Raw genomic sequence first — 22,476 nt, forward strand, 5'->3', positions numbered from 1 at the left:
TTGATGAAATTATGAAAATCGTGTGAACCAAAGAATCTTTCTTTTCAATGTCATAATTGGAGAAATATAAGCAATTCAGCAATGAACTTCAGGATTTCAAAATCACAATCTAGGTTACTCATATCCAAAATGGAAAAAAAAGGAAGCAAGAGGGATGTTTGGAAGAATAAACGGAGAAGTTATTAAGACTATGATGTTATTTATTTTATTGCTGTTTAAGTGATAACACCGCTAATATAGAAACAGTTTTCACATTAATAAGCAAAAAAAAATCAAAATATTGTTTTCTGTTGCCTTGCTCATTTGTACTTTCTCCCCAGTACTTCATGATAAAAATTTATTCAAATGTTTTTTATACACCCAATTAGTGATGTAGGGTGGGAAGGTAAATATTTTTTTTTTTTTTTGGGTATTTATCCGAAGGCAGGGTAAATCCCCTAATAATTGCACATTTTGCAAAAAAAGTTTAGGTGGTATCAAAAGGTGATGATTTTCTTTTTATAATATAAACTGTAAAATGAAAGATTAAAAATATAAAAATTTATATATTATAATTTTTTTAATTAAAGGCTTAATGAAATCTAAAAACTGTCAGAATTTAGAATGAACTATTTTAGACTCAAATTTTCTTCTTTTTTAAATACTATTTTAGTATTTTATTTAATAGTCATTCCATCAGTAACACAGGATTTTTGAGACAGTATCAAAACTCCTTCCAGCTGCAAGTGCAGCTATCTCTAATTTTTCTTTCCCATTATCAGTTCTTTATCATTTTGAAACAAACCTCAGCAGTTTCTTTCCTTCAGAATTAATAAAAAAAAAAATTTTTTTTTTTACTTCTTCAAACATATTTTACTGAAAAAGGATTGATCAAGTATTTTCCGCTAACATTTATGTTGTACTGCTTTTATTTTTAGTATTAAATTGTTTTGTTCTTTAAATTAAAACATTGTAAAACAGCTGTAATGTCTATTTTTCTCTCACACTCAATACATTTGCTTAAAATACAATAAAAGGAGAAAGTCAAAATATCAAAATGAAATAAGCGAACTAAGGACTGATACGTTATCTCGGGGTAGACCAGCCGCTTAGTTTGCAAGGTCCATTCTTCAGAACATTTTTGGTTTGTTTCCCTCTATTTTTGAATTTTAAATGTGTCTGTATCTGTATATTATGTGTATGTGTGTGTGTGTATATATATATATATATATATATATATATATATATATGAGATGCAGAATACGCCGGAACACTTGAAATAGGATTGGAGGAAATTTCTGCAAAAGATGTAGGAAAATAAATAGTAATAATAAATTGAGCAACATTTTGATGTCATTCAGGGACATATTACTGGGTTATAAAAGAACTAGGACCTTAAAAAAATGATGTGTTTGCTTTTTTTTTTTTTTTTTTTTTGTAGAATGGCTTTTTATGTCTGAAATTTGGCTATCAACATTGATTAGGCATATCCAACACATTTAATGTGAATATCATATTCGATTGCTAAGTTGTTTCAGACAATAATTCTTTAAATATGTGATCCAAAAGAGTTTTTGGGCAAAAATTTATTGTTTTGTATATGGTTGTTTAAATATATACATAGTGGAATACATATAGAAAAGTATTTTAGTTGAATATAAATTTTTGAAATAAATACCCGTAATATTAAATTTACTCCAGTAAATACCCATTTTGGGTATTTACCTGGGTATATACCCCTGAAAATAAATATCCGGGTATTTTACATCACTAGTTGGCGCATGCGTAAAAGTTGCTAGTCACACCATCGGACAAGAATAGTGGTTCACAGAGTGGACATGAGCAAAGAACAGCTTCAATTAGCACTCACAATTACTCCATATATCAATAGTCTATATCAAAATATGTAAATACTGATGTCATGTTAGTAAAAGTTAAATAGCGCATATAAGACATATCCATCATTCAAAACTAGAACATAAACAGAGTCCTTAATTCAATTTAAATTGAAGCACAGTACAGCACTGTTCATGTTTTTATCAATTATACGTGATTCAAATTGGTCCCTGTAGAGTCTAATACACATTAACGTATACCTATTATACATTTTTTTCATACAGTCCCTTAAAAACTTATAAACTGTGCTTCACTGTATTTAAAAATGATTTACTCTTGATGAGGGTTTAATCTGAACGGGAGCCGAACTACTGTATCGTGTATACACGCGTATATGTCAATAAATTTAGTGCAAAAAAATGAGGTCAAAAGTTAATGAGTCTGTTTACGAGGGCAGAATTTCCCGAAAGTTCGGTCAAATGATTTTCTGGAAAAAACTCAAACATGCGAACCTTTTTCGATTTTAGTCACTCTTTTAAACAGACACTAAAGTAGTGAATACTCACATTGTTTTAATTTTACATGGTCCGACTGCGAAATAAAGATTGAATAATTACAGTAAAAGATAAACTGCTGCTGGTAAAGTACAGAAATTGCCATTCTTGTGAATTTTCCCAGATAGTTGGTTCAGTGGAAAGTAAAGTTCATAATAAAAAAAAGACCGTAATATGGCCTACAATGCAGAACTTTCTTTATATTAAATCAAATTAAAAGCAACAGATAAAAATAGTATCCATGAAACAAACGCGAAAATTCTGGTTTCGGAAATGAACCCTTTTTGTACAACAGTTAAAAAAAACCTGTGCTGTTTTCGATCATAAAAAAAGATCATAACATTTCATTTTACTTCTTTTTAAAACATTTATTTTCAAACATTTTGCGGTAAAATGCTCCTTTTTTCTTTTCGAAAGTAGGGACTCGACTTGTATACGCTGGTTTTCTCGGTTGTTTTCTGATCCACTTCACAGTAGGGACTTAGACGAGAGGAAAAATGTAACTTTTTAAAAAAATGTTACATGAATTTTTACACACTAGTCCGGATGAAATCAAGCATCGAAGGCTATTTGCTCTCACATTTTGTTAGTGTGAAACAAAGCTCCCTACACCTGATCCATATGATATCCCAAAAAGTAAATTTTTTGCCTATTGTTGCATCAGAGCAACAGTAAGATATCTTAGTGTTATTTCTGGGATTAGATATCTTACTGCTGCTCTGAGGCGATGATATGCCAATTGCTCTTTTTAAAAACAAGATTGATACTTGGTACCTGGCCAATGTGCTCCTCGGTATGACTGTTTGAAATTTAACAAATATATAAAAATAAAAGTTCTATAGTTTAGTGATTTATTAGGAGACTCCCCACCCCCCACATATTAGCAGGTCCTTTTTTCCAAAGTACCTTTGTTGTATGAATTTTACTTATATAGAATATTGTGGAATGACCCTAAATATAAAATTGATTGTGCTGATATACAAATTAAACAGTCAAGGATAACATAATATTTTTTAAAGATACAAACCAGATTGATCATCTTGAACATTTAATTTTTGAGGATCATTTTGTTCACTACTCATGCTGTTGTGCATGTAAGATTCTTGATGGATGTTCTGAGAAGGTGCTTGATTATATGCTTGAGCAGCTGCAGCAGCTTCTTTATTAAAAGTTCCTGCAAAAGAAGTTTAATGTTTTTTAAAACTTTGCAGAAGAAAAAACAATTACATAAATAATAAACATTTATGTTTTACCATTCAAAATAAATAATTCAAAGCAAATTTTATTTATTAAGAATATACTCAATATTCAATGCTGATAGTTAAATGTTTGGTATGCTTTACTCATTCCTATCTAAGTACATTTTAATATCACTAATGCACTACTCTTGCTACTTTCCAAACCTGGGGAACATCGAGTTCTTCTAAGCCTATTTCCCTGCACTCACTCACCAAATATTGCAGCATTTTATTCCAGCAAATGTGGCTTTTATGTGTTCTAGTGAGTACGGCGTTTCACACTAATACACCATGCTCACTATCACTCCTCAAACTATTGCCTACTGATATTTTACATGAGCGCTCAGAGTTGCCTTCTTAAGTGCCAAGTTGCAACACAAAAGAATGAAAAACTATTAATGAAAAGAATTTCGATTGTTTCATTAAATTTTGGTTACTTCAGGAAATATTTTTATACGAGCCATAACTTGAGGCTCACTGGAAGTGTGTGTATATATATATATATATATATATATATATATATATATATATATGTTACGCTAAATGTGATAAATCCAGTGATTTTGTACAATCTCCGGTTGATTGTTCATAATCCATTAAAATTGGTAAATGTGATAAATTATTGAATATTTAGCCATATTTATTACATTTGCTGGTTAATTTATACAATCCCCGACTTGTAATAGGGAATGTAATAGAATTCAACACTTAGCCAAAATTTGTTCAGTCTGCTTAGCTACTTTGCTTTTTTTTAAAAAAAAGACGTATATTATTTCTACGCGACGAGGGCTTTATGTCGGATACACATGTCTACGTCTGAGCATTTATCGATAATGTTAGTATGATTTTATTTTCAATTGAATACATTGACCCCTCACTAATCCAAATCCTATTAAACTGGATTTTGATTAAACTGGATAGTTATTTAAATGTACACTATATAAATAAGTTGCAATCCAGTGCAATAATGATTCTTTGCAGGCCATATTTTGTTTTTTTGTTCTGCAATTTTAAATTTCTCTTCAGTTTGTTTTATTCTCTTGAATTCAAAACCCAATTTTTACTGCGTACAGTAGTTTATGTACCTAGGCTCAAATTTTTGGTTATTTATTTTAAACCGTACTTTCATTAATTCGTACAACCTGAATCTAGTATTTGTACAGGTTAATGAGGTTCTACTGTATTTTTGATGTCTTGCTGGCAAGGCCTTTTTTTTTAGGAATGTTTGCTTTCTCACTTTTATAGAGTTTCTAATAATAGCCAATGTGCTTTAGAGTTTCAATTTCGAGTTTTCATAACTATTATGAACTCAAGAAAGTACACAGGTCTTTGTTGACAAAAAAAACTATGACGATTCGTTAATAAAGATGAAACATTTTAACTATTAAAAAAAAATTACTTATGTACACAACTCAATTTCAAATCATTTCATTAGTTGTTAAAAAAATCTTAATTGCTTTAGTAACAAACATTGAAATGCAAAAACAATTATTAATTTTAAAAATTGTATATGGTTTCAAAATAAAAGAGGGAAAAAAAAAAACTTTGTGTAATCCAGGGTTGGCAAAAACCCGGGTTTTTTTAAAAAAGCCCATGGACCCAGGGTTTTTTGGGTTTTTAAATAAAACCAAAAAAAAACCCAACTAAAGTTGGGTTTTTTAAAAGAAATGTGGGTTTTTTTGTCTTTCTTTAGGGAAAATGTGGGGTACTTGTAGCATATTGTAGCGTACTAAGTATATGGAGAAAGCGCAAAAGTTATCTTCGGGTAAAAAGCTGGAAAACTATTTAAAATTCAGCATTTTATGAAGAAAAGTGTTAAAGACGAAAAAACCCAAGAATGTTTAAGCTTCAGATTTTTTAATTTTCATTATTACCAACAGTTAAGGCAAAGTTACTTCTCGGGAGATAAAATCTATTGTTCGTTTTTAATTACTAATTTTTTTTTTTTTTTTTTTTTTTGCATTTTACTTTATAGTATTTCATTTTTTTATGCAAAACTACTGTAGAACCTCAATTAGTTTAAATCCCTTTTTACTGAATTCCAGCTTAATCAAGACATTTCTTTGAATTTTATGTTGCCTGTTTTTCTATTTCTGTGTACAGGGTAAGAAATATTAAACTTTTTTGTAAAATAATGAAAATACTGTACCTGTTCTGTTTTCTGTCAACCGTTTGAAAAATGTGTTTATTTCTAAAAAATTTACCTTGTGTTTATTCAAGATTTGTGACGTGTTGGTTAGCAGAAAATAATTTACATGAAAGCCTTTTAACTAGATTAGTTTCCTCTGTACAATCTACAAATATTGAGAAAAATCAGACGTGACAAGACTTGGTCAAGATAATTTGAGTTATTTATTGACCAGAAGAAAAAGTTAAATACATTTATTTAAAATCTTTGAAGTATTTTTTTGATGCCGTTACGAGTTAAGAAATACTATTAAAGCTCAAAATTCATTTTTATGTTCATTGTCTAAGGTGAAGAACAAATAAAAAAGTTTAAATTGTAAAAGTATTTAAATTAATTAATTTTTTTAAAAACTTCTCATAAAATTTAAAAAAACCCAAAAGTGGGCTAAATAATGGGGTTTTTTAAATGGGTTTTTTCAAAAAAAACCCATTGGGTCCAACCCAATTGGGTCCAATTCGGCCAACCCTGGTGTAATCGGAAGTGACAATACCATGACACAAAAACAAATTTGATTTTGAGTCAAAATTAATTTTAGAAATTAAATTGAAAATACCAAATGATAACTTTAAAGATTTTTTCAGCATTAATTTAAAAATCAAAGACTCTTTCTTGAAATTGTGATAACATTATGCTAATTACTTCAAGACAAAGAGTAAAAGCAAGGAAGCAAAGTCATAATTCATGGTTTCCTCTTTGCCTGTGGGTTGTTTATTTTACCTACAATGGAATGAGTGAAGGAAAATTCAAGCTGGGTAAAATATAAACAACTTTACAGACACAGAATCAATCTCAGGATGCTCATCCTAAGATTGAATACTTTGACCTTGAGGAAAAAAGATGCAAAAATATGCGGCACTGTATAATCGCACCTCATTAATTTTACTTTATTAAAACAAATAATTGGAGGAAAATTCGTAGGGCATTAAAGTACATCTTTTTGCAAGGGAAAAATTATTTTTTTCCTCTTCATTTGATGTGTCCTTACTGAATTTTCAAAATTCCCTGATATTTCCCTGAGTGATAAAGTTCCCTGACCTCTCGCCATCCTGTTTTACGTGTATTTTGAAGAAATGTTTACCGTAATTCATTAAGCACATTTCTCAGTAAACCATGGTGGCAGAAACAGAACATTAAACGAGCCCTTAACAAAGGTACATAAGTAATATTACCAAAGCAGTTTATATTTTTCACTATAATTCACAATACATATTGTACCTACACATATAAAAAAGAGTAAAAGAGTTCCTTTTACTCATTTATTTAGTTTGAAATGTTACTGTTTTACCAATGTTACTGTTTTTCTAATTCATTCTATGCATTTTCAGAGAAGTTCAAAAATCTTCCCTTCTTTGGAACCAAGACCTTATTCGGAAAAATTATTCTGAATTTATTACATTCCCATCACAAGTCGGCGATTGTAGAGGGGGGGGGGGGGACAGTAAATTTGAACACTTTTACTTGGTTTCATGGAGATTAAGTCATCAGGGGCAGCAATTTGTAGTACACCCCCACCCCTCGCCTGAACACTCCAAAAAAGAAAATGTTTGTGCAAACATAAAATTCCTACAATTATCAGAAATAAATTTCAATTTATGTGGTCAATCGAAAAGGTACATTAAAAGACAAGTAAAATTATGAACCTATTTAATAAAATCGCCCCCCGCAATACACTGTAATCAATTTTCTTTAAAATTTGATAAATTAATCAATTTAATATTTATATGGGAAAATTTATCAGAATTGCAATATTTGTAAAAAAAATTTCATAAATGCTGATTATTTTGAGTTCCCCTCCAACACAAAAAAAGGTGTAATCTAGAGTGGACTGCTCCTTTCTTCCCCTCCCGTAGTGACGCTCCCAAATGCATTATTTATGATATATCTAATTTGTTTGTTTGAAGATATTTAATTAAAGTAAAGCAAAACCATTTTTTTTTGATTAAAATATTTTTGTAAGCTTTGATGGATATAAAACTTTGTTTTAATTGTAAAAGAAATTTTTAGTGTTGAAAATTTTTTTTGGAAGTATACTCTCGTCACTCTACAGAATCATTCAAATTTATTATTCTCCATCACGAGTGGGGGATTGTATAAGTAAACCGGTAAATGAGATAAATATTGAATTATCACATTTACCAAGTTTATTGGCGATTGTGTAAAATCACCCGTAATTATATACAATCACCAATTTATCACATTTACAGTAACAAATACACTGGGAGGAAGGTATCTTCTCACGGCTCCCTTAATGCTGGAGATATTTATTTTCTATAAGATAGTTTCTTGTGTGTGATCAAAGCTCAATTTGCTAGCTCATTGGATAACATCATGTTAAATCAATTTTTACTATAATCATTAAAAGAATTTTTTTTCAAAAATATCATACATAATCTAGAGCTTTTTGAAAGTTAAAAAAAAAAAAAAAACTCACTCTTTAGTTGCATTTATTGAACATTTGCTGGCTTAGTTCTTACCTCCATATTTTTCCCTTCTTATAAAAAAGTGTAGGTTAACGCTTAAGATAGCAATCATCAAGTATATATAGCAGGGGTCTGTCCAGGATTTTTCACAGGGTCCGTTTTTTGTGAAAAATCAAATAATTTTGTGAAAAATGAATTAATTTTGTGAAAAATCAAAAATTTTCGCAAAAAAAAAATTTTTTTTTAAACAAAATTTTGGAATTTAGAGATGGCACAAACTGCCAAACTGCATCAATTAAACTTAAAGTTGAGTGTTTTCCTCTTCTATTTCGAGAAAATCATTCTGGGGTGTTTTTCTGATATTTGGCGGGGGGGGGGGGGGGGGCATCGCTCTCTCAAGTATCAATATTTATCTACCATTTTTTTGTTAAAATTACTTTAAATACTGTACAGAAATATATTATACTAGAAATATTTCTGTACAGTATTTAAAATAATTGTAACAAAAAAATAAATAAAATAAAATTCAGAACAGGGGGTTCAGCATTTAACTTTTTGACCCAAGACACTCTTAAAAAGCACAGAATTTCGTTTAAAACTTATAAATTCCGTGATTTTAACAAAAATAAAAAGATGTTTTAATTGTTTACCTCTTAACAAAGCGTAAATATCATCAAAAATACGAAAAATCGGATTCCCATAGCGGATGCAAAGAGATCGCAATTCTCAAAGTGAAGACATCAAAAGTATAAAAACGGCTTGTAAAAGAAATATTTTTGATAAAATTATTTTTAAATTTCATTTTAGAGCCCTGTGATAAACATTTCATTAATATCTGTGGACACAGTTGACGCAAAAAAAATTAATAAATAAAATAAACCATCTATTCAGCATTTTAATTTTTGACTCATAACAGAAAATGGAATTTTGCTTTAAAAACTTGAAATGAGAGTTTTAACAGAAATAAAGAGACTTTTCATTTATTTGCATCCTAATAAAGCGAAATTAGCTTGAAAAAAGAACAAAATATGATTCTCATATCGGATGTTAAAAGATTGCATTTTTCAAAATGTAGACATCTAAAGAAAAAAAACGGTAATTAAAAGAGTTTATTTAAAGTTAATCATCCTTGTTAGTATCGAAAAATCAAAACTCATATAATTTTCTCCCAAAATAACAATTAAACATCGCACCACACTGCACCGTAAAAACGTTGACCATCTGGTAAAATGATGAGAATATTTTCTAATCAAGTCATTATAAAGGTTCAATGCCAGATGCTAAGTGGTGATAATTTTTAAGTTGGTAACCCTATCTGAAGCGATCATATTTTTCCCCCACCCTTACTATCACTTTGCAGTTCTAAGTTCATTTCGCAGATATATATTATTATTGTTAATTAAGATATATATTATTATTGTTAATTAAATCATGAGCGGAGAAAAGTGCTTACCAATGCCTTTTCAGAAAAGTTTATAGCAACACCGCTGCCAATTAGGTGTGATAAAACAAACAACCATTATATTTATTTGGCAGTAGCAATTATTTATCGCTTGCAGGAACATCGCAAGAGTGCCAATTTTTTTTTTTTTTTTTTTTTCAAAATTAGCCGATTTTGTATAAGCGGATCCCTCTAATTTGACTTTTAAAAAAAATCCAAAAATTATCGGTTTATACCCAGAAATATGCGTTATTTTGCTTTTAGATTTGTTCTTTCAATAAACAATTTGTGAAAGATCCAATCTTGTTTATCAGAATTTTGTGAAGGGTCCGTTTTGTTTGATCGGGATTTTGTGAAAGGTCCGTTTTGTTTGATCGGGATTTTGTGAAAGGTCCGTTTTGGTTGATCGGATTTTTGTGAAGGGTCCGTTAACGGACCCAAATATCCTCTGGCCAGACCCCTGTATAGAGACCAAAATTTTCATTTTTGAACGCAGATTTTCATCTCTTAGGCCAGTGCCAATAATGTTTGAGACCAAAAAAATTTAGAACAGGATAAAACCAGTTCGAAAGGTAAGAAAATCTAATAACATTAATAGGAAAAATAAATTACGGGCAAGCTGAGTTCGGGAAGGGGGTGTAGGGGGGGTTTAAAGGGGGGGAACGGTTTATCACGATTTCCGGAAAAGCTAAGAGTTCTATGGAAAAAAACTAAATTACAAAGTTCTTGGTAATAAAAAGATCTACAACTTTTGTATTCGCACTTTTTTTTATAACCTCAAAATATATGCGAAAAGTTTAAAAAACCAACTTTTTGGTTTTTTATTTTTATCTCACACAAAAAAATTTTTTTTCATTAAATTTAATGAAAAGTTACCTTATTATGTCCCAAATACAGTGTAACTTTTTGGATTTAAAATATTTATTTTTTCTCCTTATTTTGATTCAGTAGTAAAAAAGCATCAGAATTTTCAATCAAAAAATCTCACGTCAAAATATCTGATTTTTAAGAAAAATTGGAGCAAGTTTTTTTTGTTGGAATCTCTACTTTGTGATGGTTTAAAAAACAATATACAATACTATGGAAACTTTTCTCAAAATTGAAGAAAAATAAAAAAAACTTGAATTTGAAAAAAAATCATCACTATGTAAAATTTTAAGCTATTTATTAAATTAACAGCAAACACAATAATTAACAGCAAACACAATTAGAAAACTGATTATTTTTCATAATATTCAAGGTAACACAGTTCAAAATTGCTGAATTAGCTCATTTATCCCATCCTACAGTGTAGCTTGCTATTCGTAACTCCAAAAAACTATAGGGGGCGCTGCAGTCACCGTCTAATGGTGGATGAGAAGGTAAAACAAACGCATGCTGTAGCTTGATTTTTAATTATTGTAGTATATTTTTATTTTCAGTTTGTGTCAATGTAACATGGAAAATTTCCTTTTTTGAGTAATTAAAGTGTACATTTTAATAAAGTGCTTATTTTTTTTTACATAGTTATGACTTTTTTTTTTTTCAAATTCGAGTTTTTTGATTTTCTTCATTTTTTAAGAAAAGTTTCCATAGTATTGTATATTGTTTTTTATACCACCAAAAAGAAGAAATTCCAACGAAAAAAACTTGCTCCGATTTTTTTAAAAGATCAGATATTTTGACGTGAGATTTTTTGATTGAAAATTTTGATGCTTTTTTAATACTGAATCAAAATAAGGAGAAAAAATACATATTTTGAATCCAAAAAATTACAGTGTATTTGGGACTTAAGTAGGTAACTTTTCATTTAATTTAGTGAAAAAATTTTTTTTGTGGGAAATAAAAATAAAAAACCAAAAAGTCGGTTTTTTGAATTTTTCACATACATTTTGAGATTATAGAAAAAAAGTGCGAATACAAAAGTTACAGATCTTTTTATTACCAACAACTTCGTAGTTTAGTTTTTTCGATAGGACTCTTAGTTTTTCTGGAAATCGTGATAAACCGTTTGCCCCCCTTAAAACCCCATACACCCCCCCCCCCCTTCCCGAACTCAGCTCGCCTGTAATTTATTTTTACTATTAATGTTATTAGATTTTCTTACCTTTCGAACTGGTTTTATCCTGTTTTAAATTTTTTCGACTTTTTACCATTTTCAAAGCTATTGGCACTGGCCTATCGAGGCAACAAACACATCCAATTTTGAAAACATCTAAAATTTATTATTCACAGATATTAATTACCAAAATTCGGACACTGGTATTGGATACTTTCTGGAGGGGGTTTTTGGATCAAAATTACCTTCTGAAAGGGATTTTTTGATCAAAAATACCTTTTGAAGGGGGAGAAAAAAAAACCTTCCGGAAGAAGTTTTTGAATCAAAATTACCTTCTGAAGAGGATTTTTTGATCAAAAATATCTTGAGAAGTTTTTTTTATAATCAAAACAGCTCTTTCATGTGTATTAGAATTTGCATCTGTTAAAACCAATGCCTCTGGGGGTGTTTTCACCCCCAAAATCCCCTCTTTGCTGCGCCACTGGACCCAAGAGAGATCATGCGGGGCATACAGTCACTCCATTCTTATCCTGCGCCACTGGACCCAAGAGAGATCATGCGGGGCATACAGTCACTCCATTCTTATCCTAACACATGTGGCAGGGTAAATATTTTTCTGTAGTCAGTCACCCTTTCAGTATCCTCCTATCTAACAGTCCCCTTAGTAAATGAAGTGTTATTTTTACTTCTTTTCTTTCTGCGCATGAAGCACAATCATTTCTTAGAATTCAATGTTAATGAGGTAACTCACTCTCCCCACGCGACTGTTAATGCTTTGAAAAATGTCTCATTCTAAGCAGCATAGTTTTGCGTTCTCTAGCTCCCTTTCTGCACTTGTATAGCTTTGCACTCTGAATACTGGCAGGAAAACATAAACTTGCAGATTACAAAAAGATAGAAAATGATTTATAGAAAGTTTTAGATAAAACTGATTGGAATAACTCAGTCACCCCATGCGATCTCTTTTGTCACTGTTAGTTGCGCAATCTCTCTCGGGTTAATAATTTCCAAAAATTTTTACTCACACACACAAAGTTGCTCTTACAAGTAACATACCACCAAATTCAACACTACTTAAAAATATCAACTAGTTTCCCCATAGAACTTAAAAAGAAAAACACAGTAGCATAGTTCACATACTTTTTATGATCAATAGATAAGCTTCTTATTTAGCTAATCTCTTAATTAATTCAAATTAATGTTGCAAGTTCAATTGAATTTCCAAACAGCTTCAATAACTAAAGTGTTCAGTTAAACTTGTTGAATGTACTTTTAAGAAGCTTATCTATTATGCCCAAAAAAATTTAAAGCACACAATTAAAATTTTTCATTTATGCATTTAAAAACCTCAACTCATACATACAAAAAATTTGAAATGAAACCTACCTCTTTGTTTGTATTGATTTTTTCTCTCCCAATCTTGCATTTGATTATTTTGCCACTCAGGGGACCGCTTTTGTTCAGCTGGTTGTCCATATTGATTTACATTCCAATGTGTTTGATTAACAGAAGAAGGATCAGCTTGGGAATGTTGACGAGATCGAAGATGAGGAGGAACATATCTCCCTATCACAAAATAAAAATGAATTTATATATTAATCATAAAAGTACTAAAGATTTTTAAAAAAAATCTTTACAGGGTTCGTACTCAATTCAAGAAATAAAATGAAGGAGTTTTGAAAGAGTAAAATAAGATTTTGAAGGAGTACTAATGGAGTGTCATTAAATGATGTCACACTTTTTTTCAACATATTTGCTCTCTGCCACCTTTATCCCAAAGTGTCATGCTTCACCTAACTTCTCCTATTGTCACATGTCATATTTTTTACCAACATATTGTTACAATAGCTGTGTTATGTCACTTTTTGTCATCCTCTCTCTTCCCCTTGTCACAATTTCATGAGCTCGTCTCCTCCTCAAGGCATGACATCACTTGTGGATGACTCTTATTACAATATCATAACTGCGATTAACTAAACAATTGTTTTTTTAACAATCACTTAATATAGTACATCTACTTATGCATTTTTAAATAATAATTAGATAACCTGACTTTTGCTGTTGAGAGTGGTGGAGGGAAAATCAATAAAATCATAAAACTTGAAAAAATAGCCAAGCACTATTTAAGCATGTTTTACTTCACTTATGAAATGTCTTAGTCTTCTAATAAAATTTTCATTTTCAACTTTTATGAATCAACTATGATCAATTTGTAAATCGAAAAAAATAAATGCACGAAATTACTACATTAAAATCGCCTTTGTGACAAAGTTAGTCTCAATTAGTGATGTAAAATACCCGGTATTTATTTTTTAGGGGTAAATACTCAAAATGGGTATTTACCTGGGTATTTATTTTGAAATGTTATATTCAACTAAAATACTTTTCTGTATGTATTCCACTATGTATATTTATACAAACCATATGCAAAACAATTTTTACCCTTAAATCGTATTTTGACCACATATTTAAAGAATTATTGTGTGAAACACAACTTAGTAATCTAATATGATATTCACATTTAATGTGTTGGATATGCCTAATCAATGTTGATAACCAAATTTCAGATATAAAAAGCCATTCTACAAAAAGTAAAAAGCTTAGCTAGTTACATAAAAAAGCAAACATCAATTTTTTTATGATCCAGTAATATGTCCCTGCATGACATCAAAATGTAAGCTGTAAATGAGGCAGTGAGAAGCAAAGGGATGTAATTGAACATTTTCAAGTTTTGAGTGAAATGCGTTTAAAGACAACATCCTAGGTAGACTTTCATTGAAATTTTTTTCTAAATCATTCCTTTAATTAAAAAAAAATATAATAAATTAAATTTTTGTATTTTTAATGTTTCGTTTTATGGTTTATGTTTTAAAAAGAAAATCATCACCTTTTAATACCACCTAATTTTTTTTGCAAAATATGCAATTACTAGGTTATTTACCATGCCTTCGGATAAATACCCAAAAAAAAAAATATTTACCTTCCCACCTACATCACTTATTGAGTGTATTAAAAATAGTTTGAATAAATTTTCATCATGAAGTACTGGGGAGCAAATACAAATGAGCAAGGCAACAGAAAACAATATTTTGACTTTTTTTTTTTTTGCTTATTAATGTGAAAACTGTTTCTATATTTGCCATGTTATCACTTAAACAGCAATAAAATAAATAAATAACATCATACTCTTAATAACTTCTCAGTTTATTCTTCCAAACATCCCTCATGCTTCCTTTTTTTTTTCGTTTTGGATATGACTAATCTAGATTGTGATTTTGAAATCCTGAAGTTCATCATTGAATTGCTTATACTTCTTCAGACATTGAAAAGAAAAATTCTTTGCTTCACGATGTTTCTTTCATAATTTCATCATTCAATGAAAAATATTATAAACTGTGTAATACGTATTTATGTATCCGTTTTACCAATTATTTCATATTTAAATTTTTTTTTTAATTTCCCCTTCACTTTTTGCGTTTTTTTTGTAAAATACCCAGTTTTTGGATATTTACCCAGGCCTTGGGTAAATACCCAAAAAATATGTACCTACCCGCTGGGTATTTACCCAGTCCACATCACTAGTCTCAATCGAAGTATTTTAAGTTGCTGTTATACAGGAAGATTATATAGTCTTCAACTAAAAATGAAGGAGTTTTGAAGGAGTTAAAACCAAAATGAAGGAGTTTGAAGGGCCCTTCAAAAAATTTTCCTAAATGAAGGAGTGTTGGAGGAGTTTTGAAGGAGTGTACAAACCCTGCTTTAGTACTTTTATGATTATGCGTTTTGTTTTGGTATTTAGACTTTAGACAGTTAGTCATGCATTTTGAGATTAAATCTCTTGTAGAATTAAAAGTACTTATCTTTAAATGTTATTAAAGTATTTTATAATAGAGATCTTACAACTGAGTTATAATACACCTCATTAATTTAAAGTAGCCTGTTTTTTTTGGTGACAGAAAAAAAAAAAAAACATTTCCCTCAGCAAAAAAAAAAGCAGGAAAATGAAAACTCTCAACAGTAAAAGAATTTCTTAACATTTTATTGGTTAGCTGGACAAAAAGGTTGAGAAATACTAGTTTAAAATGTACAAAAAAAAAAAAAGTCATCCTACACACAGTATGAACTTCAATAATAACAATATTATAATTTTAATGAGCAAGTTAAAACAGCAAAAACAAAAATAATCTTACCGTTTGGCTGTTTTCCATTTTGCCCACCAGCATTAATGTCTAATCCAGCAAACTAAAATTAAAAATCAAAGCATTAAAAAAAATTATTTGAATTTCGACATCTTGAATTCAAATTATGTTTTTTTTCCAATCATGAGTGTGTGTGTATGTAGGCGTGTGTTTGTGTCTGTGTGCAAACATGAGTGTGCATATAGGCATGTCATGCATATGTAGGATATGGACACTGTGGTGCTGGAAAAGGGGGGAGGATAAAATCATAGGACATCGAAACAGTCAAATAAGAATAATCAATGTGATTGCTCAATAAATTAAAATTTCAAAAAAATGAATGAAACAGTAGATTAACAGGGTGTTCAATACCCATATATAATCATAAACAAGGATTTCCTATGAGAAACCAAGAAAGAGAGAAAAAAACTTAGGGGATTTTATTTTCAACCATTCTGATTTTTCTTAAAATACCATTTTTTACATGAAAGATCTGTTTGCAGCAGAGTTTAAAAATATGATGTTTTTGAAAATATCCAATATTTTCATTATATCATACTTTCAATCAGCACAAAGTAACATTCAATCTGTTAAAGTTTATGTAAGTGTGTATATAAATCAAATGAGTGCTAATAAGTTATATTGCATGTAATAGCATATATAAAAACAAACACATCAGTGGTAATTTTAAGATATATTTATCTGTGATGTGGAGGTTTATTGCCCATAATAAATGCATTTATAAAATTAAAAAGTAGAAATAAACAGCTTTTAAAGGTTGGAGTTTTAAAACATTAAAAATCATACTTAAAAAAAAGGGGGGGGATTACTAGATATTAATAAAGGAAATGTTGACATTAGAGACGTACCGAGTACTCGGCTTTTCACTACTCGGCTGAATACCGAGTACTCGACCTTTCACTACTCTGCCGAGTTAACAAGTACCAATTATGTTTTAACAATAACCACAGACACATATGTAATGAATTTTGAACTTATTGGAATAGTAGTATAGACCTCCTTGTCCATACATTTGTTTTTAAAACCAAATTCCTGCTGAAATTTAATTATGCATTATTTAAAAAACTTTATATATATATATCATATGTTCATTTACATGTCAAAAATTTTACAAAAAAATTATTTTTGGAATTAAAAATAAAGGTATGATTAATCAAGTTGGAATGAAAACAAATTATACCATATTCTATTTTATAGTTCTAGTCCTCCAAACATAAATAACTTTTAAAAGCAAATAAAATAAATGTGCAGGAACACTGCAGCCACGTGTTTCTGCATTACAAGGAACGTCTTTTTCAGTGCATAAAATGTGAGCTAAAGAATGTAAAGACATTTGACAAAAAAATCCGACTTTTGTCGGATGCCTTTAATCCACGAGCTCACATTTTGTGCATTGAAAAAGGAATTCCTTGTAATGGCAAAACACGTGTCTGCAATGTTCCTACACTGTGTTTTTAACATTGTTTTATTTTCTTTTATTTTTTAAGAGCAAAGGTATTTTTATGTTTCTTATAACTAATTTTTGCTTGTAGCAAAAATCCATTTTTAATATAAAAATTATATATTTTCTATACTTACCTTTTTTGCACAATTTTTAATAAATAAGTTTTATTAACTTTGGGGACATTAAAATAAGGATTTATTCCATTGTAGCATTTCAAACTTTATTCTCAAAATTTAAATTTGACCTGTAAATTTGAATTGTAATTATTAGTTGTAGAATATTATATACACTGGGAGCTCTTTTATAAATTTTTATATCTGTCTTGGACAATATTCAATTTTTTGCAACTACTCGGTATTGGCCGAGTATCTGATCAAAATTTGGCCGAGTACCGAGTAGTTACCGAGTACTCGGTACGTCTCTAATTTCTATGTCAAAACATATTAGGTTCATCTATACATATAATAAAATAAGATGTTTGTGTGTGTGTGGCGCGCATCCCGGGAAAACGGTAAGGCCTAGAAAGATGAAATTTGGTATACAGGTATAGTTTTTGCTGAAGTTGGGCACATCGGGCTTTGATTTTTGATATTTTAATTAGAAAAAAAGTTATTTAATGTTTTATGTGATTTTTAGCACTTTTTAGTACTTTTAACCTCACAGACCCCGAACCAATCGCGCCAGACAAATATTTTTGGTACTATAGTGTCAGAAATTTAATTTTAAATATGATGAACAAAAAAATTTTGAAGATAGAGCAATTTTTGTATTTTTTATGAATTTTTGAAAAAACCTTTAATTTGCATGTTTTCCTGGGTTTTATTTTTTTCTAATATCGTCCTGCGAGAAGTATCAAAGCCTCATTTCTGAAATTTAAGTTGGTAATAGTAAAAACATTTCGCCCTCTTCAAAAGAAAAAAGTTCTTAAAAATACGCAATAGTTTTTTTCTTACAATTTTTTTAATGCTGAACACATCATGTCCTTTCACGCATCAGTCGAAAAAAGCGTTCTTCAATCTTTTATGCCTGTGACGTCACTACTTGGGTTTTGATTCAATATTTACGATGGAATCTTTGGAATCTTAATCGCAAGCAATGTTAATCTTTTTTTTTACTATATAGCTTACTTCTACATTTTCTGACGTGATGACCACATGTTTTTTCGTGATGACCACATGTTTTTTCGGCAGCGCTTGCTTTTTTTTCTTTCCTTTTTTTTGTTTTATTTAGGGATTGCATTTATTTCTTTTTCCATCCCCCCCCCCCAAGCTGGACCTTTCGCTGTATCTATATTACGTTACATTTCATAGTTGTGCGCATTAATTCAATAAAAACAGCGAGATTTTTTTTATCTTTGTCAAACGCTACTTTTTGCACACTACAGGGAATTTGAGCTTTTTTTTTTTGCTCTACTTAAATTAAAAAAAAGCGGTTTTTGAGTGTTCTTTGTTTTTATTAGGAAATGGGCGAGGAGGTCAAAATAAATAGAGATGGATAAGAAAATGTAGAGATAGATTGTAAAGGTAGATAGCCGCCGAAGGCTGCAATCTTGGCGTAAAAATGTGAATGGCACAAAAAAAAAAAAAGATAGAGATGGATTGATTAATACTGCTGTCAAATTTATTTAAACAACCGGCGAAGGCGGCAAACTTGAAGTAAAAAAGTAAATGACAAGTTAGCCAAACAGCCGCCGTAGGTGGCTGCTTGCACATTAGGTGTCAATGCCCCCCTCCCTCCCCCACATACACCATGACTTTGAAAAAACAATGCTTTCACATAAAAGTGGAAGTGCTTTTTGTTATTTTTCGACAAAATTTGCATGAAGAGTACGTCGTTTGTGTCTCCCCTCCCCCTCCTTTAAAAATATTCCAAACGACGAAACTGGAGACAGATCTAGAAAATATTTTATTCAAATTATTAGTGATATAGATAGATATAGATTGATTGACACCGCCACGAAATTTATTTAAGCAGCCGTCGAGGGCGGCAACATTGGCATAAAAAAAACGAATGATAATACTGATTTATAGAGAAAAACATTGATTAATGTCGTCGCTAAATTGTTTAAGCAGCCGCCGAAGGCGGCACCCCTGGCGTAAAAAGGCGAATGGAGTAAAAAGGTGGACCAGCTGGTCGCCGCAGGCGGCTAGTCCTTTAATAAAATCATCCTCGCCGTTTTATAAAATCAAACTTTTGGAGAGCATATGTTAATTCTTCTCTGAATAGAACCAGGATTTTATTTTTTCTTTCAAGGATTTAAAACATTTCAGCACTAATAAAATAACAAATTCCACATAAACAAAAAAAAAAAGGTGAAGGTTGTATGGTTTTTTTTTTTGAGGGGGGGGGGGGAATTGGATGAAAAAAAAAGAAGAATGAAGCAGTCACAAGAGAATTGTTTCAGAGCCATATATTTAGTTGGTGCTGCCTGTTTCCACTTCGCAGAACTGTTTCGATATGCAGCCCTGCTCACTGAGTCAATCAGTTCGTGCTCATTCAGCTATCTACAGGGGTTGACAGTTCATTTCTACAATTGAGTTAAAATTGTTCGCTAGCAAGTCGTGACGACTTGAGTGTGAAAGATTAATTCGAAATTTTGAATAAGTATGACACGCTTCCTAAATGTAGTTAGTGTGATGCTGCAATTAAATTAGGGATTTCTCAATCTTTACTTTCAAATTCTCCCATTAAAACAACAAGAAGTCAATATTTTAAGACCCTTGTGAAATTTAAAAATGTACCTTATGTAAATTAAAATATCAACTGTATTTTGCAACTGAACTAAAATATACAACTTGACTAAAAATAAAATACAACTAATCGTAATTTATTTCTTTTTTAGAGTATTTATACTTAAAAACCTTTTACTTTTTTCAGTGCATGAGTGCCGGTTTATAAAATCAGCCGCTTTATAAAATCAAATGTCCTCAGAACGAATGTGATTTTATTAAGCGGCGGGCACTGTACCTTTGAGCATTGGAACAAATTTTGTCTGATGTAGAAAAATTAAAGGTTTTTGTAGATTTTTAAAATAATTTTTGCGAGCATTTTTTAATGTATTTTTTAAAATTTTTCCTTTTTCATTGTTGGATTTATGCCAAAATATTGATTAAAATTCGAGGAAACTAACAATTAAAAGAGTTAATTTGATTATAGAATATTGAATTGTCATCGGGTCTGAGGTTGCGTGCCAAATTTCAAAAGAATCCGATCGCAGGAAGTGGGCGAAATTTGAGCTGCAAGATTCTGTTACAAGATACATACATATAGGTGAAGCAAATAAAAGCGTGTTAAAAATATTTACTTTAAAGTTTCTCTAGATAGGTACTTTTGGCTTCTGCACAGCAGTATGTTTCTGTATACATTGCAGCTTTACATCAAAAAGCTCATTATCTTTCGCATGGAAAAGGGGCATTATTAGAAATCCAAAACATTGCAATTTGTGTGTTCAACTTTGCTTTATTCTTTACATTGGAATCTTAGCTAAAACTTAAATTGCTTCAAAAACAAGTAATTAACTACCCAAAAAGTAGAATTCATCAGGACAATGACTGTACATAAAATGAAAAGCAATTTCGAACTGCTACTACATCTGGATAGAAAGAAATTAAATTTTAATAAGGGTAACGCAATAAATTCCCATTTGTAATAATCTAAAGCGTTATATGTATTACTACGAAATAGCTTAGATGAGTATTTAAAAATATGCGATATTTTTTAAAAATTTAAAACAAAAGCGATTGAAAAATCAAGAGTACTGCAGCAAAAATTTTAACCACTATAGTTAAGATTTTCCTTCGGTACTCCAAAATCATCAATTTCTCTCGAAAAGTTTTCAACAATCAAGTACGATCTGTCAGCCAAACCATTAGTAGCTTCGGTGAAGTAAGAAAAACGTATTTCTATGTATTCAAAAATTAAATTGTCACATTAAAATATATCGTTCTGATAATTAGTGAACACACCGTATCATATATCTCAAAAAAAAAAAAAAAAAAAAAACAAATTATGTCGCTTATGAAAACGACTTTGGTTTTCAGCGACCCAGATCAATTCTCAAATTGACACAAAACAAGTGTATTTGACACATCAACACGAAACAGAACAAGACATAATTTAGGACATGATTCGAATTCGAAACTAATAGAAATATCTGGGAGAAAAAATTGTATCATTATTAAAAGAAAGCTTACATTATTGTATAGCACCCAGCAAGCAGCCATGTCAACTGGAACAGGTCTGCTCCAAACTAAAGGCATACCGGTATTTTTATCCCAAGTAGTTGTCGGACTCATATGCGCCATTTTGTCTTCGATTATCTGTGAAACTATTTACTATTAGATAACTATGATGTATGAAGCCACTTTTTAAAAATACTGTAGAATTAACGTATTTATCAATAAGAATAATCAACTTGAAAGTTTAATAATACTGATTTACAGTGCTTTGTTGGAATCATTTAGCAATTGACACAGTAAAACACAACGATGCGCAACTCAACAGCAGCACCCTCAAACGAAAAGTAACCTCAAAACAGATGCTTACTGGAAAAACTGGAAAAGGAAACAGTGACGTCACAACTATAAAAAAAATAATATTCGCATTAAAAAAATATGCACTAATTTGAGAATTTAAAGAGCATTGAATGCTTATACACTAAGTATTAAATAATTATTGCACTTCGTTTTAAACTAAAAAATAATTAAATAAACAGAAGGAAATCTGTCATACGTTAAACAGTGGAGCAATTCGCAACTCCAGAGCTCGAATACGCTACCTTGCGGTGATTAACAATTTTAAAGAAAAAGGTAAAACTTCCATTCCACGTGTTTTCTTTGGGGTAAATTACAGGTTTCAGACAGTGTGTGATGTAAAGTAATTTCAGAAGAATAAAAAAGAAAACTTCCCACAAACACGATGAAAACACGATGACATTCAGCATGGGCGCCCATATGCAAAGTTGAAAGGGGGGCTCAAATATTTCCCCCGTGGTTTAGCCAAGGAGAACCGGAGACAAAACAGTTCTAGTCCCTTTTTCACCTGTGTTTATCTCAACCTTTTTCCATGATTCCTTTAGCTCTTGAAGAGTTTTAACGTTTTCAATAAAAATGCTTGGAAAAAGAAGACGGAAATGTAAGC

General features: G+C 30.4%; 1 protein-coding gene across 2 annotated transcripts in view; it reads right to left on the reverse strand.

Moving 5' to 3' along the window:
• LOC129235189 (ATP-dependent RNA helicase DDX3Y-like) overlaps positions 1-21,858 on the reverse strand; it is a 73,402-nt gene extending 51,544 nt beyond the window's left edge. For both annotated transcript variants that reach the window (XM_054868884.1, XM_054868883.1), the window contains exons 1-4: positions 21,531-21,858; positions 15,885-15,936; positions 13,081-13,260; positions 3,397-3,543 (exon numbers count right to left, since the gene is read on the reverse strand). In XM_054868884.1, the coding sequence (XP_054724859.1) occupies positions 3,397-3,543; positions 13,081-13,260; positions 15,885-15,936; positions 21,531-21,641 (490 nt within the window). In that variant the 5' untranslated portion in view covers positions 21,642-21,858. The remainder of the gene's footprint in view (positions 1-3,396; positions 3,544-13,080; positions 13,261-15,884; positions 15,937-21,530) is intronic.
• Positions 21,859-22,476: the final 618 nt, after the last annotated feature.

This window comes from Uloborus diversus, chromosome 2 (assembly GCF_026930045.1).
Source record: "Uloborus diversus isolate 005 chromosome 2, Udiv.v.3.1, whole genome shotgun sequence".
Lineage (NCBI taxonomy): Eukaryota > Metazoa > Arthropoda > Arachnida > Araneae > Uloboridae > Uloborus > Uloborus diversus.